Source organism: Crotalus tigris, unplaced genomic scaffold (genome assembly GCF_016545835.1).
Source record: "Crotalus tigris isolate CLP2741 ecotype Arizona unplaced genomic scaffold, ASM1654583v1 scf7180000017678.2327064, whole genome shotgun sequence".
Taxonomy (NCBI): domain Eukaryota; kingdom Metazoa; phylum Chordata; class Lepidosauria; order Squamata; family Viperidae; genus Crotalus; species Crotalus tigris.
Genome location: NW_024096561.1, coordinates 2,297,239 through 2,323,313, shown reverse-complemented (window position 1 = coordinate 2,323,313; position 26,075 = coordinate 2,297,239). Strand labels below are relative to the sequence as shown.

Below are 26,075 nucleotides of genomic sequence, written 5' to 3'. Positions count from 1 at the left end.
GACAAGAAGCAATGGATGGAAACTAATCGGGGATAAAAACAACCTGGAATTAAGGAGAAATTTCCAGACAGAACAATTATCAGTGGAACAATCTGCCTCCAGAAGTTGTGAATGCTTGAACACTGGAAGTTTTTAAGAAGAGACTGGACAACTGTTTGTCTGAAATGGTATAGGGTTTCCCGCCTGAGCAGGGGGTTGAACTAGAAGACCTCCAAGGTCACTTCCAACTCTATTATTATAATTATAATTATTATTATTATTATTATTATTATTGAAAGCCAGTGAAGTATACTTCTTATGGGTGTTTGATTTGGATCAGAGAAATGCAGAAGGTTTGCATGCAATTATAAAACTTATTGGATAATTGGTCCAGTCACACGTGTAGTCATCCTAACATATTTCACAAGACATTAGTCACAGAGATATAATACCTGTTAGAGAAAAGGCAAGATATAAACAAAGTGCAGTTCCTAAAATCGAATTCCCAGAACAAAGCAAACATGAAACAAATCAGAGGTCAGATATTGTGTGTAGATCAGTGATAGCAAATCCAGTGATGTGGGCCATTCTCTACAATTTTCAGCACTGGAAGGAAATTGTTGATGTGCCACTTTTCCTGTTCTCCTGCCTTGCATGCCTAGTCACCTTCCAGCACCAGATTACTCTACTGCACTGTAATAACGGGAGTAGCAATAACATCATTTTGTGAATTTTCTAAAACAAGTGTCATCACCAACACTTGAGCACCAAAAGTGCTGCAGAAGGCATTTTTCTTCACTTCCAACAATGTTCCCACAAGCTATCCTCATCTTAAAGTTGTTTTTCCTTGGAAAAAGGACATAATTCAATGGTGGATGTTCTCTTTGTGTAAGAAAGTCCCCCATTCAGACCTCTAGAATGTTTTTCCCAATCTTTTTTCCTAGTCTTTCCATTGTGTTAGGAATATAACTACCATAATTGTTATTCCAATACAATTGGAAAGCATAGCTTAGAGAAAACTGTGGAACATCTTCAGGACAGAGGGATCAAGATGAGAGTTACTAAATGACCTTAGCTAATCTTGAAATTCTAAACGAAGTCAATTATTCAAGAAAACCTAAGATTGGAAAGTAGAGTGGGATGGGAAAATCTCAAAAGAAAAGAATTCCAAATTTGTTTTGTTTTGTTGTTAAAGGAAGAACCCAGACATATCCATGAAATTATCCAGGAATTGAGACCTTACATGGTAATGTAGTAAAAAGGCTGTTTCTTAAGGTCTTTTTATTGTCTATTCAGAATATAGCATAAAGATGAACAAATAGTCTAATTTTAAGGTTTTGCATACTTTAAACTGATTATTTTTAAATTAATACAAACAGGAACTGACATATTTCTGGATCTCCAGATGAGAAACTGGATTCTTCCAGTGAATTCTTTTGATCGTTTCTCAACAATGGGAACATCTATGAATGGTTCCTGTATCTACTGTAGATGTGTTGTGTCTCCTGAAATACTTACCTTCTTGGTCTTGGCAAACTTGAGAGCAAGATCAATAATAATGCTAGATCTAGCCATGTTTAATGGCTACATTAACCTTGAGACAAAAGTGCTTTGTCAGATGTGGATTTTGCCTGTTGGATTGGCATCTCCCATCTTTGCTCTCTGTTGCAATACAGATAAAGGAAGACTAGACAGATAGAACTTTGTCATGATTATCTTAACACCATTCATCTGATTAGAAAGGAATTTCCCTTCAGGTTATGCACTAAAGATCAGATCAATGAATTTTGCTTGGGATTTTTCCAGAATAGATGAGTTTCACAAGTGTGGAAACTCTAGTGTTTTTATTTTCTCCCAGGCAAGACTAACTGGAGATTTTTTAAACTCTTTCTTCATCCCCACCCCCACCCCACAAACCCCCAAACAGAACATAACTCACCTGAGTTGAAAGTAGTAATATCATGTATGTCCTACTTTCTCTGTAGTAACATACCTTTCTGCTTAAATTGTCCAGTGATATCTACTCCTATATGCACAATGGTGACCTTGGTGCTCCATGCAGCTGCCTTAACCCTTCATCTAGATTTCTTGACAATTATATTTTATAGGTGCACATGCAGTAAAATATTAGAAATTGCATAAGAGCTCGCAAATAGGAGCACATGAGTAACAAACAAGCCACAAAGACATGCTAAGTATGACACAAAAACCCCCAAATATTCAAAGTGTGATAAGGTGGTATAGCTTTAAAATTATGACCAGTTTAACATATTGTTTCTTCTGTTTGATATTTTTGGGGTTTTACAGGGGAAAAAAATCAGTTGGTTCCACTCACTATTGGATGTTTTAATATCAAAATGCAACTGTACTTCATGCAAAATAGTCATTTGTCACAAAAGGTCTTCTTGGACAGAAATTATTTTATGGGATAACTATGTTCAGGACTCATTATACAAGGATGCCTATATAATGGTTTGATGAGTTCTTCCTCCCCCCCACACACACACATTAGCTTTGCTTGAAGAACTATTTAGACCAGTTAATCAGGTTGAGAAATATTGATTTTAGATCAAGGGTCCCCAACCCCTGGTCCATGGACTGGTACTGGGCCCCAGCATGCCAGCAACCAGCCCGCACAAACAAGCAAAGCCCCATCCCTGGGATGTGGGCAGCACACAAAACCATGCACTCTTCGGTCTGCAGAAAAACCTTTCTCCACGGAACTGGTCTCTGGTGCCCAAAAGGTTGGGGACCTCTGTTTTAGACTACTGGACTGCCTATGTTAGTAAATTTGCTTAATCTCCCTTTTCTATTGTCAAGTAAACATTAATAATGTAATGATATATAACATGATTTTTTTTTATGTGAGAGAAGATAGTGGTTTAGTATGTAACAGATTTTTGTTGAGGTTTTTCTGTTTTTTGGGGCAAATCATGGTGACGAGCCAAGTAAATTCCTGTAATCTTTGTATAGGTAGTCCTCGACTTACAACAGTTCATTTAGTGACCATTCAATTACAACGGCAGTAAGAAAAGTGACTTATGACTGTTTTTCACACTTACGACTATTGCAGCTTTCCTGTGGTCACATGACCCAAATTCAGACACTTGACAACCGATTCATATTTATGATGGTTGTAGTGTCCCAGGATGATGTGATCTCCTTTTGCGACCTTCTGACAAGCAAAGTCAATGGGTAAGCCAGATTCACTTAACAACCGGGTCGCTAACTTAACAACTGTAGTGATTCATTTAACAATGGCAAGAAAATTTTGGGCTCAGTTGTGGTCATAAGTCAAGGATTCCTGTATTAGCCAATTCTGCTTTGGCATCTTTCATTTTTCTGTGGTCCAACAGGCTCTGTAGGATATAAATGGAAGGGTTTTATATTAAAAAAATGTCTCTAACCAATTATCAGAGCAGGTCTGGTAGTTTTTCAAATAGAATTGTTTCCACAAAATCTTGAAATAAGTGAAGCACAATGACACAATTTATTAATACGTAGCATAGGACTTTGATCTCTAGACTTCAGTGTGCCTGTTTCTGCAGCAGGTTGTGGCATTATTTTGAAACATAGCCAGATCTCATTCTGAAAGGGGGGACTTAATTATATACTGACTTGCAACCAATGTTTTTTATTAATGTGTTGAAATATACACTTCTTAGATAAGCAAAGGCAATTGATTTGTAACCAGGCTAACCTTGTTTTAAAAAAATGCTAGAGGGAAACTTTTGTAGCATATTTAATTAGGGGAGGAGATGCTGAGGATCTGTATGTCATTCTACAAATTGAGAATGACAAACATGTCACACTTCCAAGATTTTTAAGACTGTAGTTATCATCAGCCACAGACAGCCTGGCTAGTAATCTGGATCTGGAATCCAACACTAAGGATTTTCACAGTCTCCTGCTTTAAAGTCACCTCCTTAAAACACCTTCAACTTTTGCTTCACTGGATTTGAACAGAACTTATGTTAATAAATATAGGTGTCTGGAACCAGTAGGAATATAATGCCTTTCTTTTTTTGGGTAGATTTACTTTAACAATTGAATACCAGGATATGTTTTATTGCACAGTTTGATGTATCTTTCTGACTTCTTCAAAGTGGCAAATAATAAAGAATAATGAAGGTGGCACTTTAAACACTAATAGAGATGTATTAAGTTTTCACCAGAAAAAGCTTAAACCGCAATAAAATTGTTAACTTTTAAGCACAATACATTCTCTCTCTTCCTCCCTCCCTCCCTCCCTATGTGTAGTATTTGTGTTTGATGAAACTAAGTCTCAGATTATCCCTGGGGGATATTTTCCAAAACTACAATCATAGGTTTCCAGTGCCATCTTCTGGAAAAATAAGCAATTACAAAGAGAAGAAGGCTGTATATGATTCATCGTCACAATTTTTACAGACAACAGCTTAAAGACTTTTGAAAAATAATTTCATATACAAAAATTCAATAGCATAGATTTGACTGAATTGAAAATGAAAATATTTTCAAACAAAATAAAACATATCACTATTATTAATTTTCTTCAGATTCAATAGGAAAATTGCTTCTAGGTAATATAGTAAATACTTGCTTAAATAAATGATTTAAATCCTTTGAAACAAATCTGTGTGCAATGATAAAATTGTCCCAAACTAATTGTTTAACAGGTGCTGTTTTAATAGAAAATGATAGGAAAAAAAATGAAAGCTTAAGTACATGCATACACAAAGTCACTCCAATCAAATACATACATAGCACACATAGAAATGCATCGTTTGCAAATTTGTACGAAAATTATTTTTGAAAAGGAATCATATGCTGCCTTAGAACCATAAGCTAGAAATAGCAGAGTTGATATAAGAATAGTAGATATTGAACATGATTTTTTTTTTAAAAAAAAAAACACAAATCGGTGGTTATGATTTGGAATTGGGCTCTGCTTTCAGCTTAGCTATTCTGACTTAAGAAACCAAATTCAGGTCTAATCATTTCTGCATATTGAGAATTCAATCTTAGAAGGCCATGCCAACCCCCAAAACTTAATAGATGTATGTGAAGGAATGTTAGGAGTAAGTGGGCAACTAAACATTTTCTTATTACCTGTGGAGCTGACACTATATGAGTACTTGGGTAGCATTAGGTAATTGAGACCAAAAACGATTTTGTCATTAGAGGGATACATTCCCTTGGAGGCACTTAGTGGGAGTGGTAGGACTACCTCTTGTTGATGCATCTTTTTGTCTTCTGATACTTTCCGCCTCTCCCAAACAACAAGAGGAGCTCTCAACAGATCTCCTGCATGTTATCAGATGGAGGACTTTAACTGCTACTTCATTCTGATGAGGGGCCCTAGCTGTATGGCCATTGTGGGGTTCTGTTTTGAATTGTGTTTTGAATGTCTATTCCTAGATTGAAGTAAAGAACTCAAATAATCAGCGTAAGCCCTCTCAGGTCATTATTGAGCTAAACTAGTGGCTTGTAAATGTCTATGGAGATTTTCAGCCACCCAGGTCATAATTATCCCAAAGGAAAAAGCACTTTTGGGATAGTGGCTTGTAACTGGTTGCCTATGGGCTGCATCCAGTTCTTGTCCTTTTTTTAATGTTGTCAACTTTTGTCTCCAGTTTCTCCTTTGGCCACATAGTAAGAGCTGTTGGCTCCAGAGATGTTCACTGCTCCTATTTCATTGGCAGTTTCTCTGCCAGACTTTTTATGCAGAAACCACAGAGAATGTGCAGCAGAATTTTTTTTTTATTATTTGTCTGTCCTCTGTGGTTTGTTCCTCATAACAAGATTCTTGGGAAAGAACTTGCTGAATGAAGCACCTAAAGTGGAGAAAATGAACAAATAGCAAAACTTGAGATAGCCCAACAGAAGAGATATATGGGGACTCTCTCTCTCTCTCAAGCTGGCAGACATAATCACACAATCCAAGCCCGCTCTCTTTTGTGTATCATGAATGCATCACACATTAAAAAGGAGCAAGGCTGATTTTGTGGTTCTAATCACCCCCTTGACTTTGTAGATCCACCCCTATGGATGCCACTGTTTCTCCAAAGGTAATCGGGCTGAGTTTTTTTTTAAGATAGTGAAATATTTGTGAAAAACAGGGTCTTCTTATAAGACATACTCAGATTTGATCTTTATCTGTAATCTCTATCTTCAAGACAAAATAGGTGGGAAAGGATTTAGTCTTAATTTCTTTATATACCTTTAATATGTTCTTCTGAAGCTAATTTATTGTTAAATGAAGGAACTAACAGCAGGAATCTTGCACATGCCTCCAAAGGTTTGGCAGTTCCAAACAGAAACTGAGCCAAGTGCAAATCTCAATCAACATTGTTTTCAAAATGGTGATTCATCCTCATTCTAGCCATTGTCTATCCACTGCAGGATGAAGGCGTCTTCTGGGTCCTGAGCTTTTCTTTGCCAGTTGGGACCGCACTACTTGCTGATGTCGTTGCTCCATCTTGTTTTAGGTCTCTTTCATGGACGCTTCTTATCAAGTGGGATCCATTCTTTGACTGCATTGGTCCAGCTGCCATCAGGTCTTCTTGCTATGTGACCAGCCTAGTTCCATTTCGATTCTTTTACTCTCTTGATGGAATTGTATATTTTCTATAAATGGGGATTTTTAATACATTTTTTGTATCCATTTCAAGGGATAAACTCAAATGAAAATAGTCAATGAGGGAAGCCAGACTAGCTTAATGACCACGCGATTCACTTAGCAACTGCAGTGATTTGCTTAACAACCATGGCAAAAAGATCATAAAATGAGGCACTTAACAACTGCCTTGCTTAACAATGGAAATTCTAGGGTCAATTGTGGTAGTAAGTCGAGGACTACCTGGACAGCTTTTTAGTAACTGATCTGGGAAGATGTTTCTTTAAATAAAAAATGGCCTGAGAGATATATAAACGTCACTGAAACATCGCTTTCATCCTGTGTAAGGCATCTTGTATTTTTCGAGATTGCTTTTCAGGTTTCTGATGAAAGTTGGCATAATTATCAGCTGCTAATGCAAAGATGTCTGCATCATTAAGAAAAGCTATTCTTTGTCTTAAGAAATCTTGTAATTGGCAATCTGGTGGGAACATGTAGGGGTTTTCTTGAAATGCTTGAACTTGGCTCACAACCTTCGCAATATTTCTTAAAAGAGAAAAGATGAAAGAAATAAGTAGGGTTCTTTTTCCATATTTGATAAAGTAGGGAAATAAACACTGTGTTAGGTGCTTAATATTCAATTTTCTAAAAAAACATTTATATAAAACATTCTACAATAAATAATCAAAACTTTCAATTTATCTTGCCTTTAATTATTTCATAAATTAATATACTGAATAGGTTCTTCTAACATTATTGTTAAGCTATATTAACCTGCAAGACAATATTCCATTTTAATAAATTCCATGCCATAAAAACATTACCTAAGTTTGGTCCACTTATATGTGCCATTTCGCATCGTAAATCCTCCAGTTTCAAGTTGCTGTATGTGCATAGTTAGAATATGAGCTGATGGAATTGTTGGAGATGTTTTAAATCTCTCCCCTTCCATTAAGCACAAGCTGTCACTTTTTAAAAATACCTGATATAATTAACACAGATATGCAGTCAGACATTTAGAACACAGCACAACCATTGATGGCAAAGTCTTTGCTATGCTGTCACATAGCAAATATAATATTTAAAGAGAAAAGACTTGGAATTGGAAAATATAATGGATATGTGTATATTATATACTGTATAATATATAATGTAAGTAATGTATAATAATGTCTTATATCTGGACATGGATTTTTATGCCAGATTTCAGTCCCGGAGAAAATAAAGAGCAATTGCAAAATGTTATCTGTCTTGCAAAATGTGATTCATTCAAGGAGACAGAAATGTTCCAGATCTTTGGAAGAGCAAATACTACCTATCACATATACATACATACATACATACATACATACATACATACATACATACGAACACTACTCCTAATAATCATTTTCTTTTTGCTAAAAGTAGAAGACGTTGATAGATTTACTTTTAATAAAAACAAGGTATTTTACTTCTCAAAAGTAAGTGTTTAAAATGTTCTCATCCCCACAGGTACAGGAGCTAGAGAAAAATAATTCAACATGCTTCAACTTTTGCAACTAAATCTGAAATGTTACAACTGCATCAAAAGAAACCCAAGGCAGAATGCAAGGAAAATAGAAACAAGCGAATGGATCATTCAATTTGTGTTTATCCTAGTGTTTATAAGAGAACAGGCTTTTTTTTTTTAAGTCCCCAATAGCCTTCCAAATCTTTATTCGCTCACTGTCAGAAAGGCTATGATTATGACATTTACAAGAAACATTTTGGAGCTTCTGGCCTAAGGGAGTGATAAACCATTAGGCGGAGAAGATGGGGACAGGAGTTCCAGCAAAGGCAAGCCAGCATGTAGAATTGACACAATGTCAGTCCTTGATCAGAAAGATCTTGTTTAACTTTCTGCTCAGCCTTAAACTTGTCTCTGGTTTGGGAACTGTTTCTCTGTAGGCTTCTGTCAAATCTTAGGAGGAAGGCTTGAATACAAACATAGAAAAAATAAGTAAGCTGTCCTCCATCACGGCTTCAAGATTTTCAACAGTTTCTTGAGACAGGAACACAGATGTATTTATTCCAGCTATGTTTGCATGAAAGAGGAATACTATAGTGGGTAAGGGAAGCATATGTATAAAGGAAGGCGAGAGGTCCTTGGTGCTCTCTGAGCTTGCTTGTTTACTTGCAGGCATTTCATTACCCAAACTAGGTAACATCATCAGTGCTAGTGATGATGATAGTGATGACAATACCTGGTTTGGGTAATGAGACGTCTGCAAGAAAACAAGCAAGCTCAGAGAGCACCAAGGACCCCTCATATCAACCCTGAGCTACAAATATTCTCTTTTATAAAGGAAGATGCAGAGCAGGTGTTCTTTTTTTACCATCTCCAGTCCAGTCTAAGCTGGGATAACTTGAAATAGTCTCTAATATTATTCTCTCACACTTGAGGAAGGAAAACATTGACCAAGAGTAGGGATGGTGAGCCTTTGGGGCTCAGTGCCAAGAATTCAGAAAATGCCCACCTTGACTCTACTGATATGTCACTCATTCATACGCACCCGCACAACTCAGAGAGGAAAAAAAAGGCTCTCTGGATCTCTCCTCCAGACTCTCATTTATGGATCCTCTGGAAGAGAGTGCAAGAGACCCTGATCTCACTGGGCCTTTGGAGCCCCAGAAAATGTCATGTTATTTTTGGACATTCTTGGAGACTGTCCCAAGAACAAGGCCTTCTCATATAACTTCTAGAAGGTCCAGAGAGTACAGGGAAAAAAATGGGTATATTACTTGTGATATATACAGTATATGTATGTATGTATGTATGTATGTATGTATGTATATGTATGTATGTATATTACATATATATATATAAAACATAGGTTCACCATCACTGGCCTATAGTTTCCATGCATGTTCAGATGCCCAGTATACTATCTGCTTATCCAGTTGGTGCCTATTCCTGTACCATAGATCGGGGTGGGGTGGGGCCACAGGCAAGTCATTCACAGTCAATTGTATAGTTGTGGCCCACAAACTGAGAATATGCTTGTAATGCCTCAGCCTCTAAGGGGCGCCAGTATTAAGCAAAGATTACAACAGTTTGTATAGTGACCATCTGAAGTTACAAAAGTGTTGAAAAAAGTGACTTATGTCCAATATTTCACATATACAACCATTGCCGCATCGTCATGATAAGGCAATTCAAATTCAAATGCTTGACAACTGACTCATATTTATGACGTTGCAATGTCCCTGGGGTCATGTGATCAACTTTTGTGACCTTCTGAGAAGCAAAGTCCACGGAGAAGCCAGATTCACTTAACAACCGTGTTACTAATTTAACAATTGCAGTGATTCACTTAAGAACTATGGCAAGAAAGTTCATAAAATGAAGCAAAATTCACTTAAATGTTTCACTTAGCAACAGAAATTTTGAGCTCAATTCTGGTTATAAGTTGAGGACTACTTGTATAGCATGTTGGCCATTTGATCATCTACAGAGAAAACATATGAAACAACCCTGAAACCAGGCTTTTCAGCAACTAAACAAACATTTATAGAGGAACAGCCTCTATTTTGATTCATGATAAAGAGCTTATTTGTACTGTACCTCTACAGCCTTCAGTTCTTCCAGTATGTCAGAAACTTTAGAAGGCAAGCTTTTCCAAATCTGAACAGAAATAAAAATAAATTTTAGTTTTCTGAATATTACAAGTGGAATGCATCCTTTGCGTGCTCCAAATATTATAAAAATATATTACCTGTGTAAACTACTATTAAATATGCACACTACTCACAGGCAATTGTCTGACAATGAGATTTTCCAGACCTCTGAGGATTTGCATTGCAGTGGCAAAATTTCTTTGCTTGTAGCAACACTTGGCAGTGAAGAGAAATTTTGATACCAAATTCATCTGTACCTGGAGAACAAATAGAATACATTGTCTAACAATATTTATCACTATTCTCGGCCAATGTTATAACCCATGCTTGGAATCCCAGCACTCAATGTCAAAAAACACATTTCCAGGAAAGACTTTTTTTTTTGGTACACAGTCAGGGAGGACATTATCATTATATGAAGACAACTGGAAATAGCTAAATGCTTTCAACTCCAGTTAGCTAAATGTGATAAAATTCATTACCCATTGGCAACCAAAGCAAAATGCTCACTAAAAAGGGAGATTTGGTGTCAGATTAAATAAATTACTGTAATTGTTTTGTTTGCTGAAACCACAGAGCACATCTTATATATTTTTTCCTGTGAAACTCCTCTTCATCAGATTTATTACGTAACTACAAAAACTCTGGTTTCCAAGTAATTTCTGGTTACTAAGTAATAATTATGTGCATTTCTGAGAAGGAAGGGGGGAGGCTTTATTTTTGGTTAATGATCAGAATATAGCAAGATAAAATATAATAACATACAATAAAGCATCTAGCAAATTAAATCTATAAACTTTAGAAAACTAAATAAACTATAAAATCTAATGATACAAATAGAAAACAAAGAACAAGCATCCTGGTGCATTTAACCTACCACTGCAATAAAATACATATTACATTTTAATACATTTAATATATTAAAATACAAATTATATTATCTGATGATACAATATTTAATAGGCATACAATTTCAGGGTTCAGATAATATATTCCTTTTTAATATAACTTCATTGAATTTCAAAAACCTATAAAATACAGGACATTAAAAAAAAGTTAGCAAAAAAAGCAAGAAAAAGAAAAATTAAAAGTGTAAACAATTAAGCAATTCTTCCCTTTTGGTATCTGCAAGGAATGTTGCTATATTTAGAGACATTCAAGAAACTATCTCAGACAATTGATACCCAAGATAAACTACACTTGATTGTCCTGTACCATTTGCTAATCATGCTATTAAATGGAGTGCCAGTTTGGTAATAGTTAAGGTACCAGGCTATAAACCAGACCATCTTAGGCAGGAAGCCATCTGGGTGGCCTTGTGCCAGTCATTCTCTCTCAACCCTAGGAAGGAGGCAAGGAAAAACCACTTCTAAAAATGCCAAGAAAACTGCAGGGACTTGTCCAGGAGTCAACACTAACTTGAAGACACACATCCACACAGATGTGTTAAACGGCACACACAAATGGCTGGGGAATTCTGAGAGTTGAAGTCCACACATCTTAAAGTTGCCAATTTCAACAAACACTTTTCTATAAGAAATGTTCTTATACTTCCCTTTCCAAAGAGCAGTTGGTAAAACATCAAATCACAGCTCATTTACTTTTGTGCAATGCTATAGACAGAAAACCAAATCTACAATATCAGCTTTAGAGCCTGAGTGACAAAAATAGATTTGCTTAGTAAGGAAAATGACATCAAAATAGGACATGTCAAAAAATGATTGATTTGAAAATTTTCTCGATATGTGGAATAGGAAGACAAGACTTGACGATACCACCATATTCCTCGCTTGCTGTTCAGTGAACCTATATCATATTCAGCGTTGATTAAAGAACCTATCCAAAGTCATACTGTCAGGCAATCTGTGTTAGTAAACAACAAGGATTTATGTCTACTTGAATGGGCAACAGAGAGTCTCTATTCAGCTATAGAGACAAAGTGCAAGCACCAGGTAGGTCTCTCAAATGCTGGACCTGTCAACTCACTAGCAGGCAGATGATTTGTAGGAGAATGCTGAAACCAGCACAGCTGCAATGAACAGGTCAACAGAGTTCCACTTACCCATCGAAAAGGATAGATCTGTGCCCTTGTACTTCTCATTGTATAAAAACAAAGCCGAAAGGTTTAACCTCACCTCTATGGGCTGGAAGGGATTTCAGAATGCTATCATTATAGGGGTGAAGGTAAACATTTTTTTTTAATGTAATTCAGAGGTAACAAAAGATTTCTCTGACAGCAAAAGAGCCGTGATGGTGCAGTGGTTAGAATGCAGTATTGCAGGCTAACTCTGCTGACTGCCAGCAGTTCGATCCTGGCTCAAGGTTGACTCAGCCTTCCATCCTTCCAAGGTCATTAAAATGAGGACCCAGATTGTTGGGGGCAATATATGCTGACTCTGTAAACCACTTAGAGAGGGCTGTAAAGCACTATGAAGCGGTATATAAATCTAAGCGCTATTGCTAATGCTATTGTGTTTCCCCAAAAATAAGACCTATGCCAAAAATAAGTCCTAGCTTGATTTTACATGTATACCCAATACCCCAAAAATAGTTTTGGGGCAAGGCACCCACATAAAAATCAAGTTAGCGTGTGGGGGTGGAGCTGCTCCACATGCCCTGCACCCACTTACTTTAGGACTGCTGCAGCCAGGCCTCCCACGCCCTGACACCTGTCATGCCACCGCCTGAGTTCTGCAGCCACTTGTGGCCACTCACAGCAGGACGCCACGAGGCTTGTTGCGCCAATTGCACTGCTGCCGCTGCTCGTGACTGGAGGCCATGAGACTCGTCGTGCTGCTTGCGCCAATTGCAGCACAAAGCCACAAGGCTTGTCATGCTGACCGCAAGTAGGCGCGGTGAGCCTCACGGTGTCCAGCTGTGAGCAACAGTGGTGCAATTGGTGCAACGAGCCTCGCAACTTCCTGCTGCAAGCGGCAGCAGCGTGATGGGCCTTGTGGCCTCCAGCTGCGAGCAGTGGCAGTGATGCAATCGGCGTGACAAGTCTTGCAATGTCCTTCCGTGGCTGGTGGCAGTGGTGTGATGCACCATGTGGTGTGCAGCTGCAAGTGGCCACAGAAGAACTTGCACAGTGGTGCAACAGGTGTCAAAGCATGGGAGGCCTGGCTGCAGTGGTCGTAAGGTAAGCGGTTAAGACATCCCCGGAAAATAAGACCTAATGCCTCTTTTGGGGACAAAAAAATAAATAAATATAAGACCAGGTTTTATTTTCAGGGAAACACAGCATTACGATCCTACTTTCTTCAGAGAAGAAATATGCATTAACCATATAAGTAAATCACAATAAAGGATCATGTACACAGGCACACACACACACATTCCTAAAATAGGAATTCATACCTTAGAGCTGCAGCTGCTGACAATTTCAGCAGCAACCCAGGTACTGATGTTATCTGCATATTTTAAAAGCTGCAGGAGGTAATCATCTTGGACACAGTTTTTCACAAAAAGGTTATAGGCTGGAGAAGAGAGCAATTCAGAGGAAGAAGCCCTGTAAAAGAAAAACAATTTATAATACTTACAGCCTAAATCTAACTATGCACAAGCTAACACAACTCATTGCAAGGAAAGTAATGAATTGGAATGTATGTATTTCCAACCTGAAGGGATGTAAGGTCAGAGCTCAAAAACCTAAATTCTCAGAATGTATCATAACTGGCAAGTACAAGGTTAAGCACAAAGTAAATGCCTTGGATAACTTATCCTCAAGTTATCCAGTCTTTGATTTGCCTTCCTTCAAAGCCCAGATGGTGCCAGGAATAAAACTAGACTTCTGAAATTCTTCCTATCTCACACCGTCTTATGTAGATCTATATAAGTTTTTATCATGAACCGCAACCTCAGAGATGTTGCAGTGAACTTGCAGGGACACCAAAGGATCTTTTAGTACAATATTTAATATATAGAACAGTTAGTGAGCTTGTTGAGGAGCCCCAGGGCAGCATGGTCTGGATTGGGAATAGCTAGGTGCTTCCTTAACTGAGAAAGTTTGAGAACATCTGCCTTAGAGCTAAACTTGTTCAGATGGTTCTGATTAAATGCACTGTCTTCTATTCTGCCATTTTAATCCATCTAAGAAAGAAAAAGCATCAAAGGGTTTCTGCAGAGTCACCACATATCAATAGAAGGAGCTAGTAAATAACGGCTCTAGCCTGTAATTAAAGTTAAGCAGATGTCAACGCTGCTAATATTGAATATTCTTGCTTTGACAAAATACGCAGAACTGTCTGGCATTTTTAGAGTTAATGCAGATGACAGAGAAAAGGGACGGGGGGGGGGGGAATAACAAAAGCCAGAGAAAAGAAATGGAAGTGAATCTCTGCCCTCTGGGCTAATTGGAAGATGTGACTTGTGACTGCAAGATAAGGGAGGGGTTTAGCAAGAAAAGTTAGATGCCAGCAAGAGGAATTCAGATTCTGGCATAAACCTCCATGATGTGCCGTCAATTTGTAACACTGGTAATAAAGGCTTTAGGATAAACATGCCTGGAAGTTCTTTGAACTGTTTCATTAGTCGGAACCATGACAGCAGAAGCTAAATACTCTGGCATGTCAGCAGTTTTCCACTTTCATCAGTAGGGCTGGCTAAATACCAAACTTACTTTGGGAGAAGCATAGTTTTATCGTTGACCCCGAGCAGTCTTGAATTTAGAAAATGCACTGGATGACATTTATGGAATATTTCCTAAACAGATGAAAGAAAATCACTATGTATTATATATTCTATTTTGCATGGCTCCATTATTGTTTTTTCTAATCCAAACTCACATAGTCTCTTAGGAAATGACCTCCCCAAAAAACACCAATTATACCAGTAAAACAAGGAGCATCAGTGGTATTTCTTTACATTCCATCCATGTCTCTCTCATTAAGAGCCTTTTTACAAGACAATCACAGCAATTTTAGTCCAAAAGAACTAATCCTGATCCCAGCTGAAATACATTCTTAGCAGCTTCATTCTATAAATAATGTGAGTCACTGATAGAAGTGAGCATCTGGTCAATTTTCTTTCAGCTTGGCCTTTTTATGATTTGTGGACTTCAACTCCCAGAATTCCTCAGCCAGGCATGCTGGCTGAGGAATTCTGGGAGTTGAAGTCCACAAGTCATAAAAGGGCCAAGTTTGAAGACCCCTGTTCTAGCTAGATTGGAAAGCAACAAACCAACAAACCCTCAAAAAGGAATGGTAAACAACCTCTTTCTGGTTGCCATAGAAAATATAGTGAATCTGTCCATTTAATCTATAGAAGTCAAATGGAGATTGAATTGCTGTTTGTATCTTTCAAGTCCAATATAGGTTTCTTACAGATGTACTATTCCTCTTTTAAGGGATTAGGGAACATTGTTACTCATAAGGTATTGTAATAATACTTTATGAGGTCCAGGTAGGACTGAAAAGTTGCTTGCTATATAGAAAGGGAATGTGGTCACTGAATGTATTTATGCATCAAAATTGCTAGGGGGAATTGCTGTGTATAGCAATGGGTGTGGCCAGAGACCTGAAAGGATGTTATCTTATAACTTGAAATTCAGGGATTTTACTCTAGCAATATATTTATTGTACATATTTATTGTAGAATATGCTACACCAAACAATTTCTTTCCCAAATAAATAGAACTTTTCCTAAAGTTCAACAACTTGAACTTTTTATGCCACCCAAAGTTCACTTTTCATGAGATGGATGGGCATATAAATTTAATTAATAAATAAGTTGATTTGGGGAAGAAATTTGTGCTGAAAATGGCTAAGGCTATAATTTCAATTTCATTGAAGTTTTTTTTAATAAGCAGAAATCTTTTTTTTTTAATCATTATTTAGTTCTGCAATGCCATCATCCCCAAGATGTCTCTCATACTGATGTCCAGACTGAAAAATGTCCCCTTCCATGCAGGATAACATTAAAATAGCACAAAGGTTAGGGTGGTCCTAAGGTGTGCACGGGGTCTAAATGTTCCCTCTTTGGACAGAAGTTTCTCAATTTGTTCTAGTCTGACTCCTGGCTAATGGTCATTGTCATCTCTTGTTCCATCATGATCATTCAAAGAAGAAAAGGAAACTTTTTAATACTGTGATGTTTAGAATTCCTCCTAGTAATCAGATCAATGTTCCTACAGAGGTTTTCTTTGCAATAACTGAAAAAAGCCCCCCCCCTTTAACTGTCATACTATCTAGAGTCTATCTTCTGCTATATTCTTATTTTAATTTTATAGTGTAAAGAGCTAGAAAAGGAAGGAGAGAAAGCAGTGATAGAGCTAAACTTTGCAGGTATTGTCTGATGAGACAAGTTGACACCATACCTCACACAACAAATTTTATTCAGAACAGGCAAGTTGTTAGTTGTTAAAGCCATTAGAATGTTTTCAAGTACAAAAACCGGGCTTTCAAATATTTAACAAATTTGTATGCTCCTAATCATAATTGACTCACTACATTACCACCAGATCAAAATAAACAACAATGAATAAAATGCCACATAAATTAATTTCCCATTATTAATCACAATAAAGTTAATAGTCAACATTATTATAATTATTAATTTAATATTATTACATTAAAAAATGAAATCCAGTTCTGGATGGTGCTTAGTCAGTCCCCAAATTGACTTAGATTATTCTAACTGACATCAGTATTACTACTATTGCAAAGATTAAAAAAAAAAAATACCGCTCAGGAACTCCTAGAGCAATATTTCTCAACATTGGCAATATTAAGGCTGGCAGATTTCAACTGCCAGAATTCCCCAGCCAGCCATGTTGGCTGGGGAATTCTGGGAGTTGAAGTCCTCCTGCTTTAATATTGCCAATGTTGAGAAACAGTTCTAGATCCTTGAGTTTCACATTGCTTGTTGTGATGGAGAGATTTTTTATATCTATTTCCTGATACAAGATTCCTCATTCAGAGGCAAAGCACTACAGCAGGAGTAAGCAGAATAATGCACACTGGCATCAACATGATCTGAAACATCTGCCTTGGTGCCTCCCAGGCTCCCTGCTCTAACTTAAAAATAAAAATAAAAAAAAGAGAGAATTAAATAGGAAGTTGGCACTTTGCAAAGAGAAAGTATCAGCATTTAACATCCTTTTAGAGCAATTTGTCTGGACCCCACAAAGGGCTATTTTGGCTTCTGCTAAATGTTTCTTGATACCAACATGATTATTTTGGGGGCACTTTTGAATTTTATCCAAGACACTTACTCTTTTTACTGACTGAAAGCTAGAAATTCAAAATACATACTTCTAAATAACTTCTTTCAATTGGAATGAAAACTGGTACGATTTGTCCGGTAACAATGCTCTAGCTTGCCTACAAATTTCATCCCATTCTGGAGGAAAATAATAGAATTTACAGTAATTTATATGTGATGTTCTCTCTTGGGGTCAGTGAGTCAAATCTGACAACCTCTAAGGCAAGGCAGCAAAAAGTAAGCTATTGACATGGTTTTAGTTTGATCTTTCAAAATGGATTCAGTGCTTTCTCCAAATTCTGAATATATTGTTATATATAAAACTGGAGTGTTTACCTGTTCTAATAATGTCAGCTGACAATAAAGTTGTTGTGCAGTATATTCAGTTAAGAAATATGGAGCCTCAGCTATGTTGAGGCAGAAGCCAGATAATTCTTCTGTTGCGGGTCTATAACACAACTGGGATTCAGTGCCTTTTGAGAGTCTCCGGCTAAGATGCTATTTGAGAAGGACAAGAACCATTAGCTACATCTTTCACAAGCAAAATTGAAACCAGTCTTACATAAGATAAATAATTTAATATTGTATTAAATATTATATACAACTATATACAATTATGTACAACTATACAGGTAAGAGTCTTAGATTTTCCTCACATAATAATTCTTCATAATTTTCTTAATTTCAACACTAATTTATTCAACAGCAGAAGAGATTCTACAAATATGACCAAACAGGAACCACTTTGAGAAATTTATTTTTTCTAGATTTTATTTATTTATCTATTTATTTATTTATTTCTCTCCCTTTATTATTTTTACAAATAACTCAAGGCAACAGTGAACATACTGAGCACACCTTCTTCCTCCTATTTTCCCCACAATAAGAGCCCTGGGAGATGGGTTGGGCTGAGAGAAAGTGACTAGCTCAAAGTCACCCACCTGGTGTTCAGGGTGACAACAGGACTTGAATTCACAGTCTCCTGTTTTCTAGCCTGGCGCCTTAACCACTAGATTTATGAAAATAAATCATACATCTCAAATTATTTCATGCAATTAACTGCTCTTTGGTTTTGTCTATAGCTAAGAAGGGAGATTAGAAGATGCGACCCATGGAGGGCTCCTTTTCATAGCATCCGATAGAAGTTCTATCCACTCAAAATCAAGATTCACCTCTTAATTTAGACGTAAACCTTCCATGATAACTTAGCTAAGGCACTCTTTCAAGCAGCAGTCCTAAATAAGGCTACTAAGCATAGTAAGAAAGAATAAAATTGGATATTATCATATATGACTATAAAGCAAAATTAGGGAATTTACCTTTTGTAAAACATTTCCTGTATCTCTTTTGCATGAAAAACGTAACGATCGTGTTTCACGCCTCTCCATCTCTTGTTCCCAGACTTCCATCTTGCAGAACTGAGAAACGTTTCTCTCTTTTTTACTAGCAACGTTATTAAGTAATGACAGCAATTGTCTGCCACAACCATTGAGTGGAACTACCTGCAAAAAGTCCACAGTTACATTCTTTTGCTTCAAACTGTGTCTTAACCTATCTGAAATAAATTTTATTTCCATTCCCCCACATTCTCAACCAATTATATTTAGAATAAAGCACTGGAATATTATATGCTGTAATTTAGAGGTGATTTAGAAGATATTTATATCACGTTTTCTGTCAAAACAGTTAATTACCTGAGAAATGATAAAGTCTTTTAATATTTGCATGAAATTAGGGTTTATGCTAAAGTCTACGGTGTAACAGTCTTCGATCCAAGCTTGAAGAATGGAGAAACTACGGTGGTATATTTTGCTGAACAATGAACAAGATTCTGGGCTGGAGCTAAGAAAATTAAAAAATTTTTAATGAACAGGTGTTTTCACCCTGGCATAAGCATTCAAAAAGATTGTCTTTCAGCTTGTTACATCACACGTAATAAAAATGTAATTTTTAAAATCAAGAAGAAAAACTTGAAATCCAATTATAGATTTTAGCCTAAAGAAGAATGTGCAATCAGTGAAAGAATTGATCAAACTTAAAATGATGCCCTTGGGAATTTCTTTAGATCCTCTAAAAATGCACCACCAGTAACTGTTTTGGCCATTTTAGGCAAATGGCCAAGATCACTTTCCAAACTGCTTGTTAAGTCTTACGCAGCTCCTTTTAAACATGGTTTTAGTATTGCTTTGAAAGAACTCTACAGTTTAAAATGTTCTACTAGTGCTGATCCCATAGTATATCAAGTTCAACCATTAAAGAGAACTAGCTTCTATTGGTTTGTGCTGGCGGCTCTGATATCACTGGGGGAATTGCTTTTGTCAGTGAGAGGTTTCGTGGGGCTTCTATTTTCACTGTTTCTATTACCTGAAATAGGGAAAGTGACTCTATTTTGCTTGCTTCATTCTGGCTCCATATGTAGGAGATGATGCATCATCAGTCATGAGTCCCTATGGGCCCATAAGAGATCAAAGTCCAGCCCACCTTGAATTCCTTTCTTAACTCCCGTTAATTTCCCTTGACCGTTAACGGTTCAGATTCTTATAGAGAGTTTAAGCTTGCAATAAATAAATAAATCTTTATATTCATTTGAACTGCCTGAATCTCCTGATTTCCCCGGCGCTTGACACCATGGCCACATATAGACTATTCCTAGGTGATGCTGGGCTTAGGGCCAGGATTGCCATTCCTTAGCAGCATTAATCAAGGATGGCGCTCATTCCTTACTGATCACTCCCTACTTCCCTCTGCTACTCTCGTCTTCTGATCTCTCAACTGGGTTTCATGCTCATTTGGAAGAGTGCTAAACTTATGTTTAAAAATAGATATGGCACTATTCCAAAAGACAGTTAAACCTATTTAATTCAACTAATTGGTCACAGGTAGCTAAATACAGGCAGTTCTTAACTTACGACAAAAATTTTAGCCCCAGATTTTTGTTGCTGAGTGAGAAATTTGTTAAGCAAGTTTTGCTCCATTTTACGACTTTTCTTGCCACATTTGTTCAGTGAATCACCGCAGTTATTAAATTAGTAATACGATTCTTAAGTCAATCTGGCTTCCCTATTGACTTTGCTTGTCAGAAGGTTGCAAAGAGTGACCTTCTGGGACACTGCAACCCTCATAAATGTGAGTCAGTTGTAAAGCATCCAAATTTTGATCACCTGACCATGGGGTTGCTGCAGAGGTCATAAGTTTAAAAAAGGGTCATCACTTAGTTTTTTCAGTGCTGTTGTAACTTTGAACGGTCACCAAACAAACTGTTGTAAGTCGAGGATTACCTGCAGTCCTTTCCTGTCAACAATCACCCAATCCTTTCTGTTAGAGCAGTGGTTCTCAACCTGTGGGTCGGGACCCCATTTGGGGTAGAATGACCATTTCACGGGAGTCGCCAAACAACGCAGTCCGCCATTTTTTCCCCTTTTCCTTAGCTGTGCTACTCCCTTTTGAAAGCCAATAGAATAGACTCTCTTGAACAGAGTCTAATTCTATTGGCTTTCAAAAGCCAATAGGAATTGTCCAGGCTGTCTCTGCCCTGCTGAGCCCGCCAAAAGTCCCATTCTGCAAACGGTGCTGCACCAGTTGAGTAGTCCTCGACTTACGACCGGTTGAGTAGTCCTCGACTTACGACCGGTTGGGGGTCGCGGCATTAAAAAGGTCGAGAACCACTGTGTTAGAGAGATATTTGGTGTAAGAGGAAATGAAAGTAAGAAAATCTGCCAATCACCTTCCTTACTTTGTTCTGCGCTAAAACTTTAAGGACAGCACATTTGCTAATTTAGTTATTATGACAAGAAAAAGGCTTGGTAATCCAGGTAGGAAATCTAAAGGTGGCAAAAACTTCAACTTTGACTACAAATTAAGCAAATCTTCATAATTATGAAAAGGCACATAATGAAGGCCACTTAAATACTAGTGAACTTACATGTACCTGATTTCAATGGGATTTCATTACTTACCCTGGCAAGGTAATTCTGATCCTATCAAGAATAAATTGTAAAAGTTCCTCTTGTGAGCAGAAGTAGCGAAAAGTGAATAGAAACTGTTGAACATAGCCTTTTAAAAATGCATTTCTGAAGAATACAAAGGAAAACAATGAAGCAAGCTAAAATATGCTTTATTGGACTCAAGAATAACAGAAAAATAGGAAGCAAAAGAAAATTATTCAATTAGGTATCACTTAATATCACATTTTTTTGTTGTTCTCTCTGAAATAGTTTTGTTAAATGCATGATATCAAGTAACACATTTCTTGACTTTACTGTGAGCCAAAAACACTCTTAAGCTGCAGTCTACAAATTTGAAAAAGCAATTTTGTTTCTAAAAACTGCAGAATTAAGCACTCACCTAAGAAGTGGACAAAGCTACTACAATTTCTGTTGGTCTGGATGCTTAAAAATGTAGTAAGAAAAGGCTTACTACATTTTTAAGTTAAGAAATAACCATTTATCTTGCTTTCCTAAGCTTTTACATGACAGGGGCCTTTTTGCTGGACTCTAGACCAAAAAATGTGAGAAAAACAGATCAGCAGTCTTCTTGTCCCCTGCCTGCCCCATGCCTAGATTTTTTAAAGGTTTGAAAAAAATGGTAAGGACTCTAGCCTAGTAATCATTCTTTTCTTCTTTTGTTTTTGCAAACTATCCAGTGGGACGGGCACTAAAATATGTTTGACAGTCATTCTTCTTTTCTAGACTAAATTATTGCACAAATTAACCGATTACAGGTAGTCCTCGACTTATGACGACAATTGGGACACAATTTCAGTTGCTTAAGCAAGGCAATTGTTAAATGAATCATGCCTGATATTACGATCTTTGCCACAGTTGATAATTAAATAACTGCAGTTGTTAAGTGATCACGCAGTCATTAAACCAATCCAGCTTCCCCTGTTAATTTTACTTTGATCACGTGACAATGGTGATGCTGCAGTGGTTGTAAGTGCAAGGATTAAGTTACATTTTTTTCAGCGCCATTGTAATTTTGAGCAGTCACTAAATGAATGGTTGTAAATTGAGGACTAACTGTATATACAGGAGAACAGTTGTGCTTTTATTTCCAGTACATAATGTCCTATTAATTGGAGATAAGAAAACCAAAAGATCTTGAAGATTTTTGATCCCAACTCCAAAATGAATGTAAATCATTTCCCTCGATTACTGAGAAATGAAGGAAAAAAGATCTTGTGAACTAAAAAATATTTTAATTGTACATGAAATTTCTCCATTTAGCCTCTCAACAAGCATTATATTTCCACAGATAGGAAAACTGGAAAAGTCCTATAAAGCTGCTGTACCTAATGAAGTAGATACATGAGCTAGATGAACCAATATCACATTTTCTAGGGAAAACCTGAAGTGGCCTTAAGGCTGGAACTGATACTCAGTTTTATTGTACCATAATCTCTAGTGCAAAAGAGGCTGTACCTGGAATACAGATATGCCATTAATGCAAGTGGCGTTCCGGCTTGAAGACTTCTTGGGCAATTCTGACTGTCATTATACTGAATTTCACTTGGGGTTTTGCTTAGATGATAAAAAAGTAACATGCCATCTAAGGCACTGATGTCCGATGGTTCATTTCTTCCCATATTAACCACTGTAAGAAAGTTGCATGGCTCAACACCCCATTTTTCTGCATACAGAATCTGCAACAAAAGGAGACAAGAAACAAACAAACAGAAAAAATACAGAGGGGAAAAAAATGCTTCCAAAAGATGTGGGGTAAGAAGGGGAAAAATGCAGTACAAATATGGTATGCAGGGGTGTGTGGGGAGTTGGGTTTTTTTTTTTTTGGTCTTCAAGTCAGTTTTTGATTCCTGCCAACTACCTGGACTAGGACTATTTCTAAAACGGGTAGGGATATGCAGCAGAAAACAAATTAGTCATTACCTTAATAGGATTGTTGAATGTATTTATTTTGTCCTACGCCAGGTGGTGATAACCCACTTATTTATTGCCGAGTGCCAGGTGGGCATGGCCCACTGGGTGGGTGTGGCTCTGGTGGTCATGGCAGAATGGGTGGGTGTGGCCATGATGGGCGTGGTCATCTCGATGATGCTCATGGGCAGGGACTCCTTTGGGGGAAGGACACGGTTGGGGGAGATCCAGGGGATCTCTGGTAGATGGGACAGTGGGCAGGAGGCTCGTCCTGAAGGGTGAGGGGAGGCAGGGTGGGGGTGCCATTGTCGCAGGGCAAGGCAATGGAGGGGCCAGGGCGGCTGCTTCCTGACACTATCAGCACAACCCCCACACACAGAGGCCAGCAAGCACATGGGGGCTGACGGTGTCCGGCAGCAGCCACAGGCTGCCGGCCCCTTGACCGGCGCACTCTAGGGCTCTGCAGCCTGCTGCCAGCAGTTCAGAGAAGGCGCCTCTGAGCTCGATGGCCGGCCAACAGCTGAGGAAGCGATGCAGTAGGTCGTACCCAGGAAAAGAAGAGCATGCGAGGCCAGCAGGGATGGGATGAAGGGGAAGGAAACCAGCCATGCTGGGATGCATCCGGCCATGTGGGACCTCGGTGAGTTAGCAGGCAGCTGCTTGAAGAGGGATGGTTGCCATCTCTGGGGCATAGTGCGCGTGCCCACAGAAAGGTCTCTGAGTGCCACCTCTGGCACGCATGCCATAGGTTTGCCACCACTGCCATATGCTATAAATTTGAATAATTTTGTACTGAACGATGCCCTACGGCATGGCAAAACTGCTTCCCATGCAAAACACTGGGCGACATCAGGAAATATAAACAGCATTCCACAGATGCCACAAAAATACCATTTGTACATCACAATGACTTTCATTTGAATGGCTCTTTTACAAAGAGAGAGAAACCGTGTGGATGATGAAGAATCCAACTTTGCAGCTTTACTGAATTAGAGCAATTATGTTGGACAAGTGCAGTTGTCACCTGAATAGTATGTCAATGCATGGAAGCCTAGACATTCACTGATATAGAAATAGACGTCCACACCCAATTTTTGAAAACTCACATAGTTACCTGGAGATACTTCTTCACGAGTTCAAGAAACTGTATCTTTGATTTCATTTCTTCTATCTGTCTCTCCAGCTTTGGCAACAAAGCTTTTATTTCTCCACCTCAAGATTTGAAAAGTGCAATCAGGACCACGTTGCATCAGCACAGATGAACAATTGCTATAAGACAGTTGTTAAATTCATTTCACAAATATACCTTTGCTGCTTCTCTCTTTATACAACAGCCTCTGGTGGAAGGTTATGGTCTTCCTGTAATTTTTTGTCTCGATCATTATCAGCTGGTCAAGTTCCTGGTGGAAAAGGCACAAGAAAATGAAAGTGATGCCATTTCTCTGTGGACTTCTAATAAGGAAAACTGAGTAGCATAAGGATCAATTAACAGCACATTCTTCAAAATATTTAGTAGTGCTTCTTGCCATGGTGGTGCAGTGGTTAGAATGTAGTATTACAAGCAAACTCTGCCCACAATCTAGAGTTCGATCCTGACAGGGTTCAAGGTTGACTCAGCCTTCCATCCTTCCAAGATCGGTAAAATGAGGACCCAATATGCTGACTCTGTATACCGCTTAGAGAAGGCTGTAAAGCATTTTGAAGTGATATATAAGTCTAAGTTCTACTGCTATTGCTGTGCTTCATATTAGATCTTCCCAGTTCCTAGCCAATCCCTCTGATACCTAAACCTGGATATCATTTATAATTTGCTCCAAGTGAAGATATGATCCTCCACATTCTGTTTCAGTAAGTTCTAGACCATGGGTGTCCAATCTTTAGGTTTGCCTGGGCTGCTCTGAGTGAAGAGGAATTGCTTTGGGTCACATATAAAATATATAATATAGTTCATATATATGGATCACATAATCATGTTAAAAGTTTATGATCTTGTGGTGTCACATTACTAGCTGTCCAGGACTGTATGTGGGCCTATGAGCTGTGGGTTGGACACGCCTGTTCTAAATCATATCCAGTGCAACACGTGAAAGGGAAAATAGAAGCTATAACAAGTCATAATGTACTGTATCTCAACAGTTTCTTATAAGCCCTCCAACAACTGACCATTCTGTCCGAAGTAATAAATAGTTAAGCTGGTAAGTCAGATTTATTTTAGCCTATCTCCGGATTTTATGTGAAATAATTAACAAATACATGAGTAAATGAAATGTTAATATGTTAATATTTCTTCACCAAGATTATTTAACATTTCAATTAAGTCCACCTTCAGATACTGAGAGCTCTGTTCTGGGCCCAGTGGTCTTCAACATCTTTATCAATGATTTGGACAAAGGGATAGATGGGGAACTCATCAAATTTGCGGATGACACCAAGCTGGCAGGAATAGCCAACATTCCAGAAGACAGGCTTAAGATACAGAAGGATCTGGACAGACTTGAACACTGGGCGCTATCTAACAAAATGAAATTCAGTGGTGAAAAAAGCAAGGTTCTACATTTAGGCAAGAAAAACCAAATGCACAGCTATAGTATAGGGGGTACCTTGCTCAATAGTAGTAACTGTGAGAGGGACCTCGGAGTCCTAGTGGACAATCACCTAAATATGAGCCAGCAGTGTGCTGCAGCTGCCAAAAAGGCCAACACAGTGCTAGGCTGCATTAACAGAGGGATAGAATCAAGATCACGTGAAGTATTAATACCACTCTTCAATGCCTTGGTAAGGCCACA

General features: G+C 37.9%; 1 protein-coding gene across 5 annotated transcripts in view; it reads right to left on the bottom strand.

Moving 5' to 3' along the window:
• Positions 1 to 4,626: 4,626 nt before the first annotated feature.
• KNDC1 (kinase non-catalytic C-lobe domain containing 1) overlaps positions 4,627 to 26,075 on the bottom strand; it is a 75,241-nt gene continuing 53,792 nt past the window's right edge. For all 5 annotated transcript variants that reach the window (XM_039337459.1, XM_039337460.1, XM_039337461.1 and 2 more), the window contains 13 exons: positions 24,596 to 24,689; positions 24,404 to 24,501; positions 22,837 to 23,057; positions 21,373 to 21,486; positions 19,111 to 19,258; positions 18,736 to 18,918; positions 17,753 to 17,914; positions 14,835 to 14,917; positions 13,574 to 13,724; positions 10,351 to 10,473; positions 10,164 to 10,223; positions 7,402 to 7,559; positions 4,627 to 7,123 (listed from right to left, as the gene is read on the bottom strand). In XM_039337459.1, coding sequence (XP_039193393.1) covers positions 6,895 to 7,123; positions 7,402 to 7,559; positions 10,164 to 10,223; positions 10,351 to 10,473; positions 13,574 to 13,724; positions 14,835 to 14,917; positions 17,753 to 17,914; positions 18,736 to 18,918; positions 19,111 to 19,258; positions 21,373 to 21,486; positions 22,837 to 23,057; positions 24,404 to 24,501; positions 24,596 to 24,689 — 1,824 coding nt within the window. In that variant the 3' untranslated portion in view covers positions 4,627 to 6,894. The remainder of the gene's footprint in view (positions 7,124 to 7,401; positions 7,560 to 10,163; positions 10,224 to 10,350; positions 10,474 to 13,573; positions 13,725 to 14,834; positions 14,918 to 17,752; positions 17,915 to 18,735; positions 18,919 to 19,110; positions 19,259 to 21,372; positions 21,487 to 22,836; positions 23,058 to 24,403; positions 24,502 to 24,595; positions 24,690 to 26,075) is intronic.